This window comes from Kogia breviceps, chromosome 19 (assembly GCF_026419965.1).
Source record: "Kogia breviceps isolate mKogBre1 chromosome 19, mKogBre1 haplotype 1, whole genome shotgun sequence".
NCBI classification, from domain to species: Eukaryota; Metazoa; Chordata; class Mammalia; order Artiodactyla; family Physeteridae; genus Kogia; species Kogia breviceps.
The window spans coordinates 45,841,020-45,857,359 of record NC_081328.1 but is presented as its reverse complement, the minus strand read 5'-3'; the positions used below and the strand labels follow the sequence as shown (position 1 = coordinate 45,857,359).

Genomic DNA, 16,340 nt, shown 5'->3' with positions numbered 1-16,340 from the left:
GCAGGTAACCACACGTGTCACTCCAAAGATGGACACAGTCCCCGCTCACATCTTCCCAACTGCATGTTCAGTAGCGTCCTTCAGGCTTGTCCCCCTGCCCAGGGTACAATCTAGGACCATGCACTGCCATGTTTAAGTCTAGAACAGTTTTTAAATCTTTCATCACAGAGACATATTTGAAGAGTTCAGGTCAATTTTGAACGGTCCTAAATTTGATTTGCCTGATTGCTGGTTCTGATCACCTGTCAGATGGAAATCTGCCAGATTTCTGCACCAAAAGGTACTTTTCTCTTTGTTATTGTACGGTTTTTTTGGCCGCAATGCAGGGGACGTAGGATCTCAGTTCCCCAACCAGGGATTGAACCTGGGCCCTCAACAGTGAAAGCACAGAGTCCTAACCACTAGACCGCCAGGGAATTCCCATCTTTGTTATTAATAAGTAATCTGTGGATGAAGCTTTGAGGGTAGTGTCAGTACTTGAAGTTGTATATTTGCATCCACCTTTGATTACCGTCTAAACCATCAATAATAAGTGCCCACAAAGTGGTGACTTTCCATTTCTGATTGTTCCTTCTGCCTCTCTGTGAAGCTTAACGTGTGTGTGTGTGTGTGTGTGTGTGTGTGTGTGTGTGTGTGTGTGTGATCGTGGACTCATGAATTCTCCTCCCCTCCTCCATTTGTTATGTAAATTTAAGGATTATTTGTTCTAGTTCTGTGAAAAATGTCATGGGTAATTTGATAGGGACCATATTCACTCTGTAGATTGCTTTGGGTAGTATGGCCATTTTAATGATATTCATTCTTCCAATCTAAGAGCATGGTATCCTTCCATTTCTTTAAATCATCTTCAATTTCCTTTATCAATGTTTTACAGTTCTCAGCATATAAGTCTTTCATCCTCCTTGGTTAGGTTTATTCCTAAGTATTTTATACTTTTTGATGCAATTTTAAAAGGGATTGTCTTTTTATCTTCCCTTTCTGATATTTCATTGTTGGTGTAAAGAAATGCAACAGATTTCTGTATGTTACTCTTACATCCTGCTACCTTGCTGAATTTGTTATCATTTCTAGTAGTCTTTGTGTGGAGTCCATATATAGATAGGGTTTTATATATATATAGTATCATGTCATCTGCATATAATGACAATTTGACCTCCTCCCTATCAATTTGTATCCCTTTTCTTTCTTCTTCTTGTCCGACTACCATGGCTAGGACTTCCAATACTATATTGAACAGAAATGGTGAGTTTCTTCCACGTGTTATAATCCGTTGTTCATTTTGAGGCTTCACCTGTCCCAAATTGGGGCAACAGATGCCCCTTCAAGCTCTCTCCTGTGTCCTGTGGACTCATGCCTGTCAGTGTCCGAGCACTTCTTTCCTTTCAGCCACATGGTCCAGATTTGCCTTCCTTCTTCCTGCCTCGCCCTGGAATCTGGGCTCCTCTCGGTGGGGAATGATACTAGAAGCCCAGCACCCAACTGGGCGCTGGGTCGTCACTAGCGCTTTCTGTGAGTGTGGCATTTAGACCTCAGTCAACCTGGCCCTTCACTGCTCTGTGGATCTGTCAGCCTGTCCCTGGGAGGAGAGCCCTGCTGGACTGTGACTGGAATCCTCTGAGCCCTCTGAGCAGCTCTGGGAGACATCTTGCCAAGTCCTCCTCTCCATGAAGAGAACATCTCCACCTGCTTGAGTCCTCATCAGCGGTCTCCAATGAAGTTTAAAAATTTTCTGCCTGCAGGTCACACCTGGCTTACAATTTATTCCTCTATACTTACAGTACTTTAAGAATGAAACTCTGGGGCTTCCCTGGTGGCGCAGTGGTTGAGAGTCCGCCTGCCGATGCAGGGGACACAGGTTCATGCCCCGGTCTGGGAAGATCCCACATGCCACGGAGCGGCTGGGCCCATAAGCCATGGCCGCTGAGCCTGCACGTCTGGAGCCTGTGCTCTGCAACGGGAGAGGCCACAACAGTGAGAATGAAACTTTGGCCTCTGGACTCCTCTGGGGCCAGCAGCCACCTGACCAGGGATCTGGGCTCCACTACTGCGGGCTCTGTGTCCAACAGCTGCTTGCAGGAAGCTGTTCCAAGGAGCCAGCAGAGCTGCTGTGCGGTACTGGCACCTCAAAGTGGGTCACCATGCACCTGGTTCAGCTTCCTATCCACGACCACTGGGGTCACACTTGGCCTCCAAGTGGATGTCTTTGAGCCCCCGAGTCAGCTGCACACAAAGGGCTTCCAGAGCTTGAAGGAGGGAGAAGAAGTGGAGTTGACCTTTCAGAAGTCCCCCAAGGGCCTACAGTCTCTCCAGTTACCAGTACTGGTGGGTGTTCTGTGCGGGGAGTGAGAAGCACCAGAGGGCAGAATTGAGCCACAGTGGGTGGCGCTTTCTGCGATCACAAGGTTTGAGGAACATAGTGGCAAAAGCAGGGAGAGGGCGGGTAGGGGCACTGCCACCACGGCATCCACCCACTTCCCTCTTGGCATGGGGAGGGGGTGAGACAGAGGAACGCCAACCATGCTCCGTGCAAGTACTCGAGGGCATGGGGGAAATCCCTCCAGAATCTGCATACTTATTGGTCTCCATCCCCAAATTTCCAGCTTTTGAAAGTGGCCAGGATAGGGAAGTGTTTTCCTTTTAAAGGCTATGTAATAATAACACTTCCTGTGTCGGAGTGAGAAGACTGAGCACAAGACCAAAGCACAAACCACTGCTCTCTGGGAGAGTTTCTCAGGGCTGAGGCAGGGTTTCCCCTCCTCCTGACCCACTCTTGGGACAGGACGCCAGGCTGAGAGCACAGGCAAAGGGGTGGCTGGCAACAGCTGCGGACCTGCTACCCACCCCCCTCCCCCCTGCAGCCAGCACCACTTGTTTACTGCTCCTTGGGGTCCCACTTTCTCAGGATGCCAACTGCACTAGCTGTGTGCAAGTGACCCATCTCCGGCATTTTAACTTTCTCCTTGATAGAAACGTTCTGTGTGTTTTAGTCTCGGGCAGTGCACTCTCAAGCCCTTGAGCAATCCCAGGCAGGAGGCAGCGGCTCCAGGACTGCACAGCAGGAGTATCTTTTGATGTTCTGTTACCAAGGAGAACAATGTTTTGGAGGGCAGAGCCTACTGAACCACCTCACTTTTCCTGATCAGAGGTGGCTTGTGTGTGTGTCCTCTTGAACCCCTCCACCTTTAATGTTCCACAGTAGATGAGGTTTTAACTGCTGCCCCATGACTTGATCTCCTCCTACTGGAAGGCTGGAAATCAGCCTGAACAGGAAACATGGTGTGGACAGGTCAGGACAGGCAGACCCAGGTGTCGGCGCCAAGAGGAAGGCACGGCTGGGTGAGGAACTCCAGTGCCGGATCTCCAACCCCAGGCATAGACTTGCTTCGAACCCTGATCCTTCATTAGGGTTCCTGTGTATCCATAAAAAAAGGGTTCAAAGGGTACCTCTGCACCCACCCCAAGCTGCCAGCTGGCCAGATGAAGCAAAGACCAAAATCCTTAAGCTTTAACAGAGGGTTTCTTGCCCTGGCTTCTCAAGACCATAGGCAAGGGCTTCTCCCTAGTGCCTGGTGCCAGCATCCTGCCCGCACTAGCAATGGTCAGTGTTGCAGCAGCTGAAGGACAAAGGGCTCAGTTCACAGGCTGGGACTTGTGGTGTTGGAAGGGGGTGGATGCACTGGAGCACACGGGTTGGGGGGACGTATGTCTGATGCCGGGTTCTATCACCCCAGCTGCTGCCCTTCTAGTTACTGGAGGCTTCACAGGACTTCATGAGCCACTGATCTGAAAATGAATGCTAGGTAGCCTAGTTGGTGTAAATATAATGTGTTGGTCTTTTTCGGGGAGGGCCCCACTCAAAACAGGGGTCCTGAGCCATCCTTTCTTTCGTGCCCCCTTCCCCCATTTCAGACCAAATCTTCTGTCCTAAAACTTGACTCCTACTCTACTCCCTCCTCCACCCCCAACTCCCCAGAAGCCCACACACCTGTACAATTAGCTTGTGGGGTGTCTCTACAACTCTTAAATGATTTGTGCAAAAGTGCTGAAGCAGCTAGAAACACTCCATCCCTTGTTCCCAACTCCAAGTCGAGACTGGAAGTTCTGTGACATGATTCATGACAAACACAGTGCTGTAACTGGGTGGATCAAACCTACTTTAATCTCAAGTCCCAGGGCAGGGATTTCCCTCGCGGCCCAGTGGTTAAGAATCCGCGCTCCCAATGCAGGAGGCCTGGGCTCTATCCCTGGTTAGGGAACTAGATCCCGCACACCGCAACTAAAAGATCCCACACGCCGCAACTAGAAGATCCCGCACGCGGCATTAAGGATCCCATGTGCCACAACTAAGACCCAGAGCAGCCAAATAAATAAATAAAATAAGTATTTAAAAAAAAATCCTTGGGTAGAGAAAAGCAAGGGGGCCCTTCTATGTAGAAAGTGAGGTTGGGAGACCAAGCAGGGGAAAATGAATGTATCTCGAAGTCACTCAGGAGCTTTTGTGCAAGTGCAAGAAATTTCTGTCAAAGTGGTCACATGATTGTTTAACAGGAAACAGAAATATAGCTCCATGCTCACAGCTAGACACCAAAGCTTTGCTTGAAATGTTGAATTTATGAGGAAGGAGGAGTCTGTCCTCTCCTGTTCCCCTCCCCTTGCTCCCTAACTACAGGAGACTAAGCCCTGGGGCCTGAAGAACAAAGACTCAGTGGCTGACTCTGCCATGCCAGCACTTCCTTTCCCACTCGCCAAGTCCTGTCACACATGTTGGCCCTTTCCCTCCCTTTTCCCTGTCAAATGCAATGAATAACGACTTACTTATACTGAGGGGAAAAAAGAATTACATTTCCTAACTGACCATTATTGGTGTAATGAAAGGAACTGATTTTATCCTTTGATCTTAAGCTATCTGGCTCAATGCTCTAACTTGTCTTGCGGGTTTCCTATGCAGGAAGTTAAACCATGTACAAATAAGTTTTATTTCTTCCTTCTCCACCCTTTAAATTTTAGAATTCTTTAAAATTTCTCCCTTCTGTGCTAGCTTCTATGCTAGCTGAGACACCCCATGACACACTGGAGAGAAATGGTAATGGTGAGGCTGAAGATCATGTGGATGCAACAGGAGCTCCGAGGCTGTACAGGCAGGAAGGTAAATGTGCCACACCACCTGGGAACACATCCCTGTGGCCCGGGTGCCACCCTGCAGGCCAAGCGCCTGACTGCTTCACGGAAAGCACTTCCACTAACAGGCTTTGCACCAGATGTGGGTGAGGGAGTCACTGCGGCACCATCCTTAAGAGCAAAACACTAGAAGCCAGCCAGGGCTCCTCAACATAGGGAGGACTGTTTATGGAGACACAAGAGTCTATAAAGAACAACGAAACCCATCAAACCACAACTGTGTCAAACATGGAAGAACCTCAGGAACACAGTGGATCAAAAACGAAAGTCGTAAACACACACGGCAAGATTGTATTACTCATATTCAAAAGCATATGAACTGGGATGACATGGGGCGTGGACTTGCCACTCATCTGCTCTGATGGTCTGTTTCACTGGCAGCACCTTCCTTCTTACCGGCAACACCAACGCACCTCATCACCCTAAGATAAGACATAATAGAAGCACGGTGCTCCTATTGTCAGTTCTCTGGCCAGGAGGATGCTGTGTAGCCTGCTTCATCCTAAGCAGACTGTCTGTAAACTAAGTGCTGAGGTCCCAGGCAGAAATCAGCTCAAAAGCCATTCACAAGAACAATCCCGCCACCTGTGCACAGACTGCTGCTCTGTAACCTCAGACATCTGATGCAGCGAGACCAGAAAGCTAAAAATGCACCTGTGCCGCCAGAGTGCTGTTCCCGGGGCTGGGGAAGGACAAGCGAGGCTGCAGGTCAGACATACAGCCACCACAGTGCTGCCCTGTGCCCAGGCGACCAGTCATGCCAGGGACACCAAGCTGCCCCTGCCCACATGCCCTTAATATGGGAAATGGGTCACTTGGACTCTTATGTGCAGCTCTGAACACTTGATACTTTTTCCCCTCATCGAGTCCAAAGATACCAAAACATATGCTTGGGGGTGAAAAATGAGGGAGTGCTAGCTAAATGCTTTCCATTTGATTTGCGGGAAGTTTCAATATAAATATGGGGACTCAGTATTAACACAAATACAATTTTTCATAAAGTGTTTGGCAATTCAACCTTAAAACAATTGTAAATACAATGGCCAAATGTTTCTGGACAATGTCATTAGATTTTTAAAAACCAATTTCTTGCAGGATGACGAGGAATCAAAACTTTAAAAACAAACTAGGTGGGACTTCCCTGGTGGTCAAGTGGCTAAGACTCTGTGTTCCCAATGCAGGGGGCTCGGGTCTGATTGCTGGTCAGGGAACTAGACCCCATACACTGCAACTAAAGACCTTGCGCACCGAAACTAAAAGATCTTGCATACTGCAACAAAGACCCCACCTGCTGCAACTAAAACTCGGCACAACCAAATAAATAAATAAATATTAAAAAAATAAAAATAAAAACAAACTAGGCAAAGGCATGTGGAGACAGTCTTTGGGCAGCTGCAGAGAGGGTGCCCTGGGGTGTGCACACAGGTGCCAAGGGCTGTCTTACTCCCTCTTTCAAGAAGGTGGGAGTTCTGGGGGTTCACTTTAGTATTCTTGATAGCCACGAGCTACATATGTTCTTAAGTACTGTAAAACATTTCATAGCAAAAAGACCGTGATTGTCTGAAATACACTGCGGGAACTGGACAGGCAAATGAGATGAGAGAGAGTGAACTCGGGTGAAGCTGCCTGTTTCTACTCACTGGTGGCCCCACAGACACATGCTGGCGGCATCCACCCACCCTCACCCCTGGCCTGGATTCTCTGATACAAAGGGCCCACACTCCTGTCCCACATCTGCCATGAACCTTGACCAGAAGCAGCTGTGAACTAAACACAGGTTCTCCACTTGGAGTTTCCCGAAGGAGGACATGGTCTAAACATACTTTGTGGGGTTATCAGGATTGGGAAGCATAGCCTCAGCCTTAGCCTTAGCCTCTAGGTTCTGCCCTGGCAGTCCACTCTGTTTTGATAAAAACCTGGTGTCCACCCATGTCCTTCACTAACATAATTAACTTAAAATTATTTCTGCTATTTCAGGTTTTTTTTAATCTATTGCTCCAACTAGACCTGGGGCACTTTCTTCTTCTTTTTTTAAAGGTTTGTTGTTTTGTTTATTTATTTATTTATTTATTATTTTATTTTATTTTATTTTTGGCTGCGTTGGGTCTTTGTTGCTGTGCACAGGCTTCTCATTGAGGTGGCTTCTCCTATTGCAGAGCACAGGCTCTAGGTACCTGGGCTTCAGTAGCTGTGGCTTGTGGGCTGTGGAGCACAGGATCAGTATTTGTGGCACACGGGCTTAGTTGCTCCACGGCACGTGGGATCTTCCCGGACCAGGGCTCGAACCTGTGTCCTCTGCACTGGCAGGTGGATTCTTAACCACCGCTCCACCGGGGAAGCCCTGGGGCACGTTCTTGATCGCTGACCTCCAGGGAGGGCAGCCGTGCAGGAGTGGCCTGGGACCTACAATGCTCAAGTTCAAATCTGTGTCCTTTAGACACAGCCTCAGTTTCCTCATTTGTTACATGAGGCTGATGATACCTACTGCACATGACTGTGTGGCGGAGAACGTGCCTGCATGTTTAAAAACGCTCTTAACAATACCTGACGCTACCGTGTGTTTGTTTTTGTTTTTATTCAGGTAAAATTGGTATATAACATATCAGTTTCAAGTGTACGACACAATTCAACCTTTGTATTCACTAATAAAAGGTGATCATCACAATAAGTCTGGTTATCAAATGTCACCATACAACTGAACCCCTTCACCCATTTCATCCACCCCCAAAACATGTTTTTGTTTTTAATGCTAACCCTTCCCCTAGGGGACCTGAGTGACCCAGCACAGCAGCTGTCTCTAGCCAAGCACTGCAAGGCCACCCTCATGAGGCAGCATCCCGGGCAACCCTGTACTATGAGCTAGAGAGGGCAAGGCAGCCCTGGGCTTTGAGCTTTCTCCTACGATGCCGTCAATATCAACCACCTGCAACAAAGCCCAGAACTTAACATAAAAAGAGCCACGATCAGAGATGCACCCACATGAGATGGATGCAGAAGGCTGGTCAACAGCAGAGCTATGATGTTTCTGGGCAGAGCCAACCTCTATCTACTCTGCCATCCCAGCTTTATCTTGGCTAGGACGAGCTCACAGAACAGTAGCAAGATGGTGCTCTCTGCTTTCCTGGACAGAATCAGTTTTCTAAAACAGAAATTTACACCCTGATAGTATTCACCAAGTGTGTATCTGAAACAGAAGTAAAACCTGACCTATGTGTGGGGAAGGGCCAGACAGGAGAAGATCTATTTCTGGAATCCCAGTGGGTTTCCAGGATCCTAGAGAAGGGGCATGGGAAGACCAGGAGAGCAAGTGATCCTTTACGTCCTAAAGCAGGGGGTCAAAACAGGAAGCGACAGTGCACCCAGGGGCATTTAGCAGCGTCTGGAGACATTTCTGATCATCCTAACTTGGGGGCGGGGGGGCTACTGGCACCTAGGATGCTGCTCCCTGTCCTCCATGCAGTAGACAGCTTCCACAACAAACGGCTATGCTTCTGAGGAGAGACCTTGTTCTAAACCAAATAAACTCCTTTCTGTTGTTTTTTTTTGTTTTTGGCTGCGCCATAGGGCTTGCAGGATCTTAGTTCCCTGACCAGGGACTGAACCCATGCCCCTGGTAGTGAAAGCACAGAGTCCTAACCACTGGACTGTCAGGGAATTCCTGCCATTGAGTCGTTTAAAAAAGTTATTCATTCATTTATTTCTTTTTGGCTGCGCTGGGTCTTCGTTGCTGCGTGCGGGCTTTCTCTAGTTGCGGCGAGCAGGGGCTACTACTCTTCGTTGCAGTGCTAGGGCTTCTCGTTGCAGTGGCTTCTCTTGTTGCGGAGCACGGGCTCTAGGCACGCGGGCTTCAGCAGTTGTGGCACATGGGCTCAGTAGTTGTAGTTCGCGGGCTCTAGAACGCAGGCTCAGTAGTTGTGGCGCTCAGGCTTAGTTGCTCCGTGGCATGTGGGATCTTCCTGGACCAGGGCTCGAACCCCTGTGCCCTGCTTTGGCAGGCAGATTCTTAATCACTGAGCCACCAGGGAAGTCCCCCTCTGTTGAGTCTCAATCTACTACACCAGCTCCTCCCTGGGTGTCAGCTCTTCTTCCCTCCATCCTGGGGGCCCAGCTTCCGAGTTCTCAGAGATGCTCCTCAAACACACAAGCTTTTCAGTCAGAAGGTTTCATCCAACCCCGAGCACCAAGCTCCTCCCACCACTAAGGCCACAAACCAAGTCACCTCTTCCTACTCATCACCACCTTAAAAGCTGTGTAGACCATCCCTGATGCCTGAGAAGCCTGCTGAGGGCCGCCAGAGGACAGACACACTGGCAGGGTCCTCTGCCAACGTCTCCTTGGGCACAGGAGGGGCCAGGGAGTTTCCTCCCTATGTGCCATCTGAGAACCCACAGCCTCCTCTGGTCCCATAATGCCCGGGACGAGCGGCACTGGACACTCCCTTCTGCAGTCATCTTATAGGACTGTTTGTGTTGCTTTAAGATATATCTGCTGCTAAAGAGACACCCTGTGCTATGTCAACTGAGATATGCTGTTTTCTGGTAGTAGTAACACAGATTAAACTGCTTTGTGAAGCAAAGATGTCAAGAAGTCACATCACCAGTCCTCCCTTTCCACCTGACCAAAGGACCAACACAGACTTTCTTTTGGCAAGGTGCCAAGAGCCTTCCCTACCCCACCCCCGCAACTATGAAAGTATCATGGGGGCTTCTGCTTCCGAGGGTATCCAAAAGGAAATAACACAGCTATTCTTCACACACGAAGCCCTGTCCCCAGAGAAAGCTCAAGACATTCAGGGCTGTGCCTGGGCTTCCTGAGCTCCTTGGGAAGCAGCACAGGCACAGCCTTCAAAATGCTGCGGTGTCTTCAGGACTCTGAGACCCCCAATAAAACCCCCTCCTGCTTCATTAGCCAAACAATCTCAAAGTCCAGAGAATTCTAAAAGGTAGTCTCTGAAATCGGATGGGCACTCTGATATCTGGTACCCTCAGGCCCAAGGGGAGGTTTCACAGAATGGGGACAGTAACTGAGCTAGAAGGGGTCTCACTCAGGAGAGTCTGCAGGGACCATCCCAAAGCTGCGGGCATGACCAAGGCGGCACAGGAGGACCAGCAGCAAGCTCCAGGTCAGCGTTCACACAAGTCTGCATCCAAAGACACCAGTATGTAATATGAAACTAAGGAAGGGTTTATGCAAAAAGCATAAAATGATGTTTCTTTTTGTCGAGTGAGGCCCTCTACAGGCCTCTCAGACAGTATCTGAAGGAAGCCACAGGATGGGGTCAAGGGTATGAACGCTTCTGCCCCTTTTCCTAATTAACCAGACTGTGATTCATGACATCTGCATTCTACCTCATCAAACACCACCTTGGTTTTCTTAACAGGTAAAGACCATACCTCCTCCCTGCATCATTTTGTAGATTTTGCTCTCAATGTGGAGCTGAGGGTGTTTGGTTTTGACACATTCAAGCTTGATGGCAACTTCTTCTCCTGCAGCAATGTCCGTACCTTGGCAAAGAAAGAAAATCACAAACGTTAATCGTCTGGTGTCTACCACCTCACCCAATGTTAAAACATGCTGGAGAAACAATGAGTGCTATCTGAATCTTCCAAGGAGGACCAGGTGATGGATGCACTCCACTTTCTACTACAAGATGGTGTCAGTGGTAGATAAACCCCTGTGGGAAAATATCTTTATTTTCACTTTTTAAAACAGGAATATTTGATACGTATAGAAAAGTCTTATTTGGTATTACATCACCCACTTCCATATAGCTCTACTATGATCACCAGGGGACCGAGAGACAGGGTATGCAGTTCCCTCTATAGGACCCCCATCTGGTCTGAACCTTCTCATCCAGCCTGTTGGTCAGCCCTGTATTCACCCACCCAAAGACAGACTGTGGGGAGTCCCAGGGCAACCATTCCGTGTGGGCCCCATTTCTCCATGCTGCCTTGACAGGTCTCGGGTGTGTGCGAGCCTCTCTCCAGAGCGGTGGCTGGGTTTCCACTGAACTCCCACATGGCCTCAGCCCATCCCAGTCCATATGGCCCAGGTACCAAGCTGCATACAGCAGGGCGCTTTCTCAAGGGGACTCGGTTCCCACGACACGGCAGGAGCCATCACTCAGCCATCACAGGCCAGGCCAGGCCCAGGGAGGCCCAGCACACCTCTCCCCTCCCAGGGACCAGGACATACTGTGCGTCTCCTGTGGACACTGGAACAGGACTGGGCTCTGTTTTCAAAGCCCTAATCACATCTATGCAACGTGTACTTGTCACTCACCTTTTGCTAGTTTTGTGCTAAAACCGGCAATACATCTGCTCACACCTCCTGGTTACCAGATCGTGATTAAAGATTAGAGTTTTAACCTCAAGATGCCGTCTTCTTCTTTACTATAATATGGACCTGCAAATGTGACAACCACTACCCCTCCAAGCTTCACACACGAATGCTCCTGAGTTCCAATCTGACCCAAAGCTATGCTACAAGCCCTCCCTCAAGGAGCATTCACTGGAGATAATGGGAAAAGCAGTCTTTAGAAAACACATACCTAGCTCTCCCCCTGCTTTCCTCACCAGTTCCTTCTAAGTATAAAGCACTTTAATCCTTCCCAGTAGTATGGTTATTCGTGAAGGAATTAACACTGGCTCCAGCAGCCCAGACCCATCCTGCTGGGCAAAGCAATGTTGCCAGTCCCTGGCGACTCAGTTTCCCTCACCATTTGAGTTCAGCAGGGAGACCAGCAGTCTGTTTCATGAGCAAGTTGTGGGATGAATGGGTTACTGGTTACAGATAATGTTAAGACTCCCGGATAAACGGCAGAGTAAGGTCAGCAAGCATTAGAACAATCATGACCTGCAGGAGAGCTGTCTGCTGATATTCATGAACCCAGTAACTGCCCAAGGACAGAGAAACTTTCTCCTCTAGTCTGCTCAGACAGCTGCTTGAGATGCGACTGCTTCTAGGGGGACTGGATCCAAAACCGGTCACCAATGCTGGGGTTCCATGGGAATAACCACCATCTGATCACTGCCAGTGACCATTCTAAATTTAAGAATTCCATTTATCATTCCACAAAGACTCCTGGGCACTCAGAAGAAAAACAGGTAATACATTTTGTTCTTCCTCCTTGAGGCTGTGATAATCTATCTAGCTACAAGAGAAATTACTTCATTGTAAAACGTACTGTGCAAACGAAAAATGAACTCTGAGTTCCTGTGAGGACCTGGCACTCTCAACTGAACTCACCAGCCCATGAGGAATGGATGACTCACCTTACTAGTTCCATCAGTAACTCCCCCTACCCCAAAGCAGGAGCAGAGAAGCCTCTGATGATAGCACTCTTGCTCCTCCAACTATGTCAGCCCTGTCACCTTTGCCAGGAGGCAGGTTCTCAGTGACAACACAGCCTGGGCCCACACAGGCTACCTACTGAACTAGCACCTTCAAGAAGGCTGAGAACACTTCTGGTTGCACTGTACTGTGGCTGGTAAAGCTAACATCTGAGTCACCCTGCAATACTGATAGTCTTGGGGACAAATGACCACAGGCAACTCTGGAACACAATATGAATTCCAGCCTCCCCCAGGATCACACCAGCAACAGAACCAACCTTCCCTAAGATCACACCAGCAACAGAACCAACCTTCCCTAATATCACACCAGCAACAGAGCCAACTTCCCCTAAGATCATACCAGCAACAGAGCCAACCTTCCCTAAGATCACACCAGCAAAGGAGCCCACTTCCCCCAGGATGACACAAGCAACGGAGCCAACTTCCCCTAAGATCACACCTGGAAACACAGACCACTTCTCCTAAGATCACACCAGCAACAGAGCCAAGTTCCCCTAAGATCACACCTGGAAACACAGACCACTTCTCCTAAGATCACACCAGCAACAGAGCCAACCTCTCCCAGGATCACACCTGGAAACAGAGCCCACCTCCCCCAGGATCACACCTGGAAACAGAACCAACCCTCTAGAGCATCACAGTTGTGAAGGTTGCCCTGAGTCTGATGACTCAAAGAGGAGAGGCTGGGTTCTCTGCCAAACAGACTTGAGGGCAGCACACATGCAGGCTGCCTCCTCTGAGAGGTCTTCACCACTGGGTGAAGCAGCAGCGCTTCAAGTTCTGGGTTTTCCATGGGAACCAAACATAAGAGACCACTGAGCAAAACTGAGGTGGTCCACCACTGTAGCCCTGCAGTCCTGTCCTACCTCCCCCGGCTGACAGCAGCCCTTGTGCTCAACTGGCAGTGCTGCTCCAAGTCTTGTCCTCAAACTGCCACCAGTCCACAAGGGGACAAATACAGGACAGCGAGGAAGCACCCAGGATCTCTGATAGCAACATGACATTGCTGCAACATTTTAATCCTATTTTACAAAAGTGCTGATCTGCCACAGAATGGAAATTACAAAATCTGGTCCTTCACAACAGGTAACTTTTAGAAGTACTTCTAGATGGGGAACAAAAATCTGAAAAATTACAAAATCTGGTCCTTCACAACAGGTAACTTTTAGAAGTACTTCTAGATGGGGAACAAAAATCTGAAAGATACTATTGAGCTCTGGGTTCCAGATTCAGAGCAAGTCAAAACCAACTGGCACATCACGTTTACTCAGTGTCTGTTTATAGTGAGGTCTTTCATCACCCAACAACTTCAGCTCTTTTGTGCAGCTCCAGTGCCAGACAGGAGTTCCCCCTCACCAGATGAAGATGTTAGTCTATGTTTAGACACAGATTAATGCTGGTCCTAGGAAAACAAAATTATGCCCCTCAAATTGAGCAAAGACAGATGATAAATGAACTTAACCCCAAGACTGACCCTGTCCTGGGACAAAAAGGTAACTCCCATTGATGACTGTCTTATCGACAAAGAAATAGGGAGAGGCCTCTGAACAGCAGGGCAAAGGGCACTCTCGCAGGACAATCACTGACAAGGCAGCTGATGCGGTATCTAGAAACACTCAAGCCATCACCCTAAAGGACACAGGTACGTGACTACGAAAGCTGCGTACAGGCAACTGCTTTCCTCTCCTGGCCAGCCAGCCACCATTTTGGAACCCCTACTGTATGCCAGACACCCTGCTAGGTGCCACTGAAAAGAAATGAAAGTCAGCGAGGGGAAAAACATGAAAATCAAAAATATGAAGAGGTTACTAAGCTTTAGCTCCCCAAAAGCATTTGTGTATGTGATGAAGCCAAACCACACAGTCCACCTGGGTAACAGCTGGACAGATGAGGTCACCCTCTGATAAACTGACAGAGCAAAAGGATCAAGTAAAAATGCCAACAGCTGGCAGGAAGAAAACCTCCATTCTACCAATCATGAATGGGGGGCAGAGAGGAGGGTCCAAGGTACTGCCACCACCTACAGAAGACAGACATGGGACAAGAACAGAACTCCATGAGAACAGGGGGCTCACGCTGTTTGGGAAGGACTGGAATTAACTGCAGGGCACACTGCCACATGCTCATGTCAGCACAGCAGGCTGCTGGAAAGGGAGGCTAGCACTGGGCCTTCTTGGTCCATAAGGTACTCGGCAAGCTGAAGGACAGCTCTCTCTCCCCCGCCCCCCCGGCTTCGAACGTCTGAAAGCACTAGAAAGTCCCAGGTGGAAATCCAAGACCCCAAACCCCACATTTAAACCAAGGTGAAGAAGGAGGAGTTAAGAGCGTTCTGACCTATAGCACAATGACAGTAGTAGGAACGACTTTAACTGCTGTCACACTAGAATATGTAGAACATAACGATTTTTAAGATGAGGACCGAATTCCTCAACTAATGACTAGTTGCCTAACGTAGAAAAAAAAAATGGTACAGAAGACTCAATTCATCCCATGGTCTTTGGATCGGTCATCTGTGACCCTTAAATTCAGTATATAGTGAGCTTCCTCTGACCCACCTTTCCAGTCACATCTCAATCTAACAAGACCACTTCACATTTCCTCAGTGCGGTAGCATGTAGCCTGAAGGGACCACCACATGGGCCAAGAGTCAACACCAAATCGGTTGTACCCAACCCCACACAAGTAACTCTAAGTGTACTCCAGTGGGTAGGCCATGTGGGTACTCATAACTAGGGCACGAGAGCCACAGTCTATCCATTTTAGGATAAACATGAAGGAGGAAACTGAGGACAGACCCCTCTGGGACCGGTCAGCCGGTGTCTAGCTGGATCAAGCACCACTGGTATGCCCAGCACAAGGTGAGGCCCAAAGGACACAGTTGTGAATAAGCTTTCAGGGTCTCCCACAAAACTCTCAACTTCTTTGTGAATGACTTGGTGACAACGTTCCACAATTTGATTGTCTGAACGGAGCTTCGGAAAGCAGAAAACTGTCTGGCAAGGTTTCAGACCAGAGAACGAAAAGGTTCAAAATATCTACTTTTTCATTTCTGTGTAAGGGTGGCTAATAGATTGGTTTTTCAGTACAGCTCCTAGACCTTAAGTTAAAACTTTTGCCAAAATCTATTGTTCTATAAATAAGGCAAACAGCTTGCATTTACCCAGCACTTCGCCTCCCAAAACACTGCTGAGAAGGCAACTGCTGACTACTGGACATAAATATTTAAATAGTAAAATGCACGTATCTCTAAAGTGTGTTTTACTCAGCAGGGCAGTAAAGCACATACTGATGTGACAGGATTACACTGTAGGGTTAAGGGTACCAAAAGCAGTTATGAACTACCCTAAGTGTGGAATCCTCTTACACTGTTAGCCCAGGAGGTCGTGCATCCTCTCCAGGTAACAAGAGGCAAGGATGGGGCAGTGAGCACACACACTTGGGACCATCTGAAAGGCATAATCAGAAGCATTACTGACATACAAATCTATTCCTGACCCTCCCTGACAAGTACACCAGCCAAACAGAAACATCAGAGCGGGCTGCGCAAGCAGAGCATGTTCACCCCCAAACTTGCACGATGACAGTCCCTCTCTGCACATACAGAGAGGCTGGATGCCAGGCTGGATGTCCCCAAATGCGTAGGAGTAACTTACACACAATTTCTCTGAGAAACGCTTATATTTTTAAAACTTCCAACTTTAAGACTCAAGCCAACCTTTTATCACACACGTGCATGTGCGCATTCTTTCACTGTAAATCTGAGACAATCCAGAACATTCTAATCCCATTTTTTTCCAGTCTACCTGG

At 48.5% G+C, this 16,340-nt stretch overlaps 1 protein-coding gene across 4 annotated transcripts in view; it reads right to left on the bottom strand.

Moving 5' to 3' along the window:
* The window catches only part of CSNK1D (casein kinase 1 delta), a 37,865-nt gene that overhangs the window by 20,379 nt on the left and 1,146 nt on the right, over nt 1–16,340 (bottom strand). For all 4 annotated transcript variants that reach the window (XM_059046972.2, XM_059046971.2, XM_059046970.2 and 1 more), the window contains exon 2: nt 10,572–10,682. In XM_059046972.2, the coding sequence (XP_058902955.1) occupies nt 10,572–10,682 (111 nt within the window). The remainder of the gene's footprint in view (nt 1–10,571; nt 10,683–16,340) is intronic.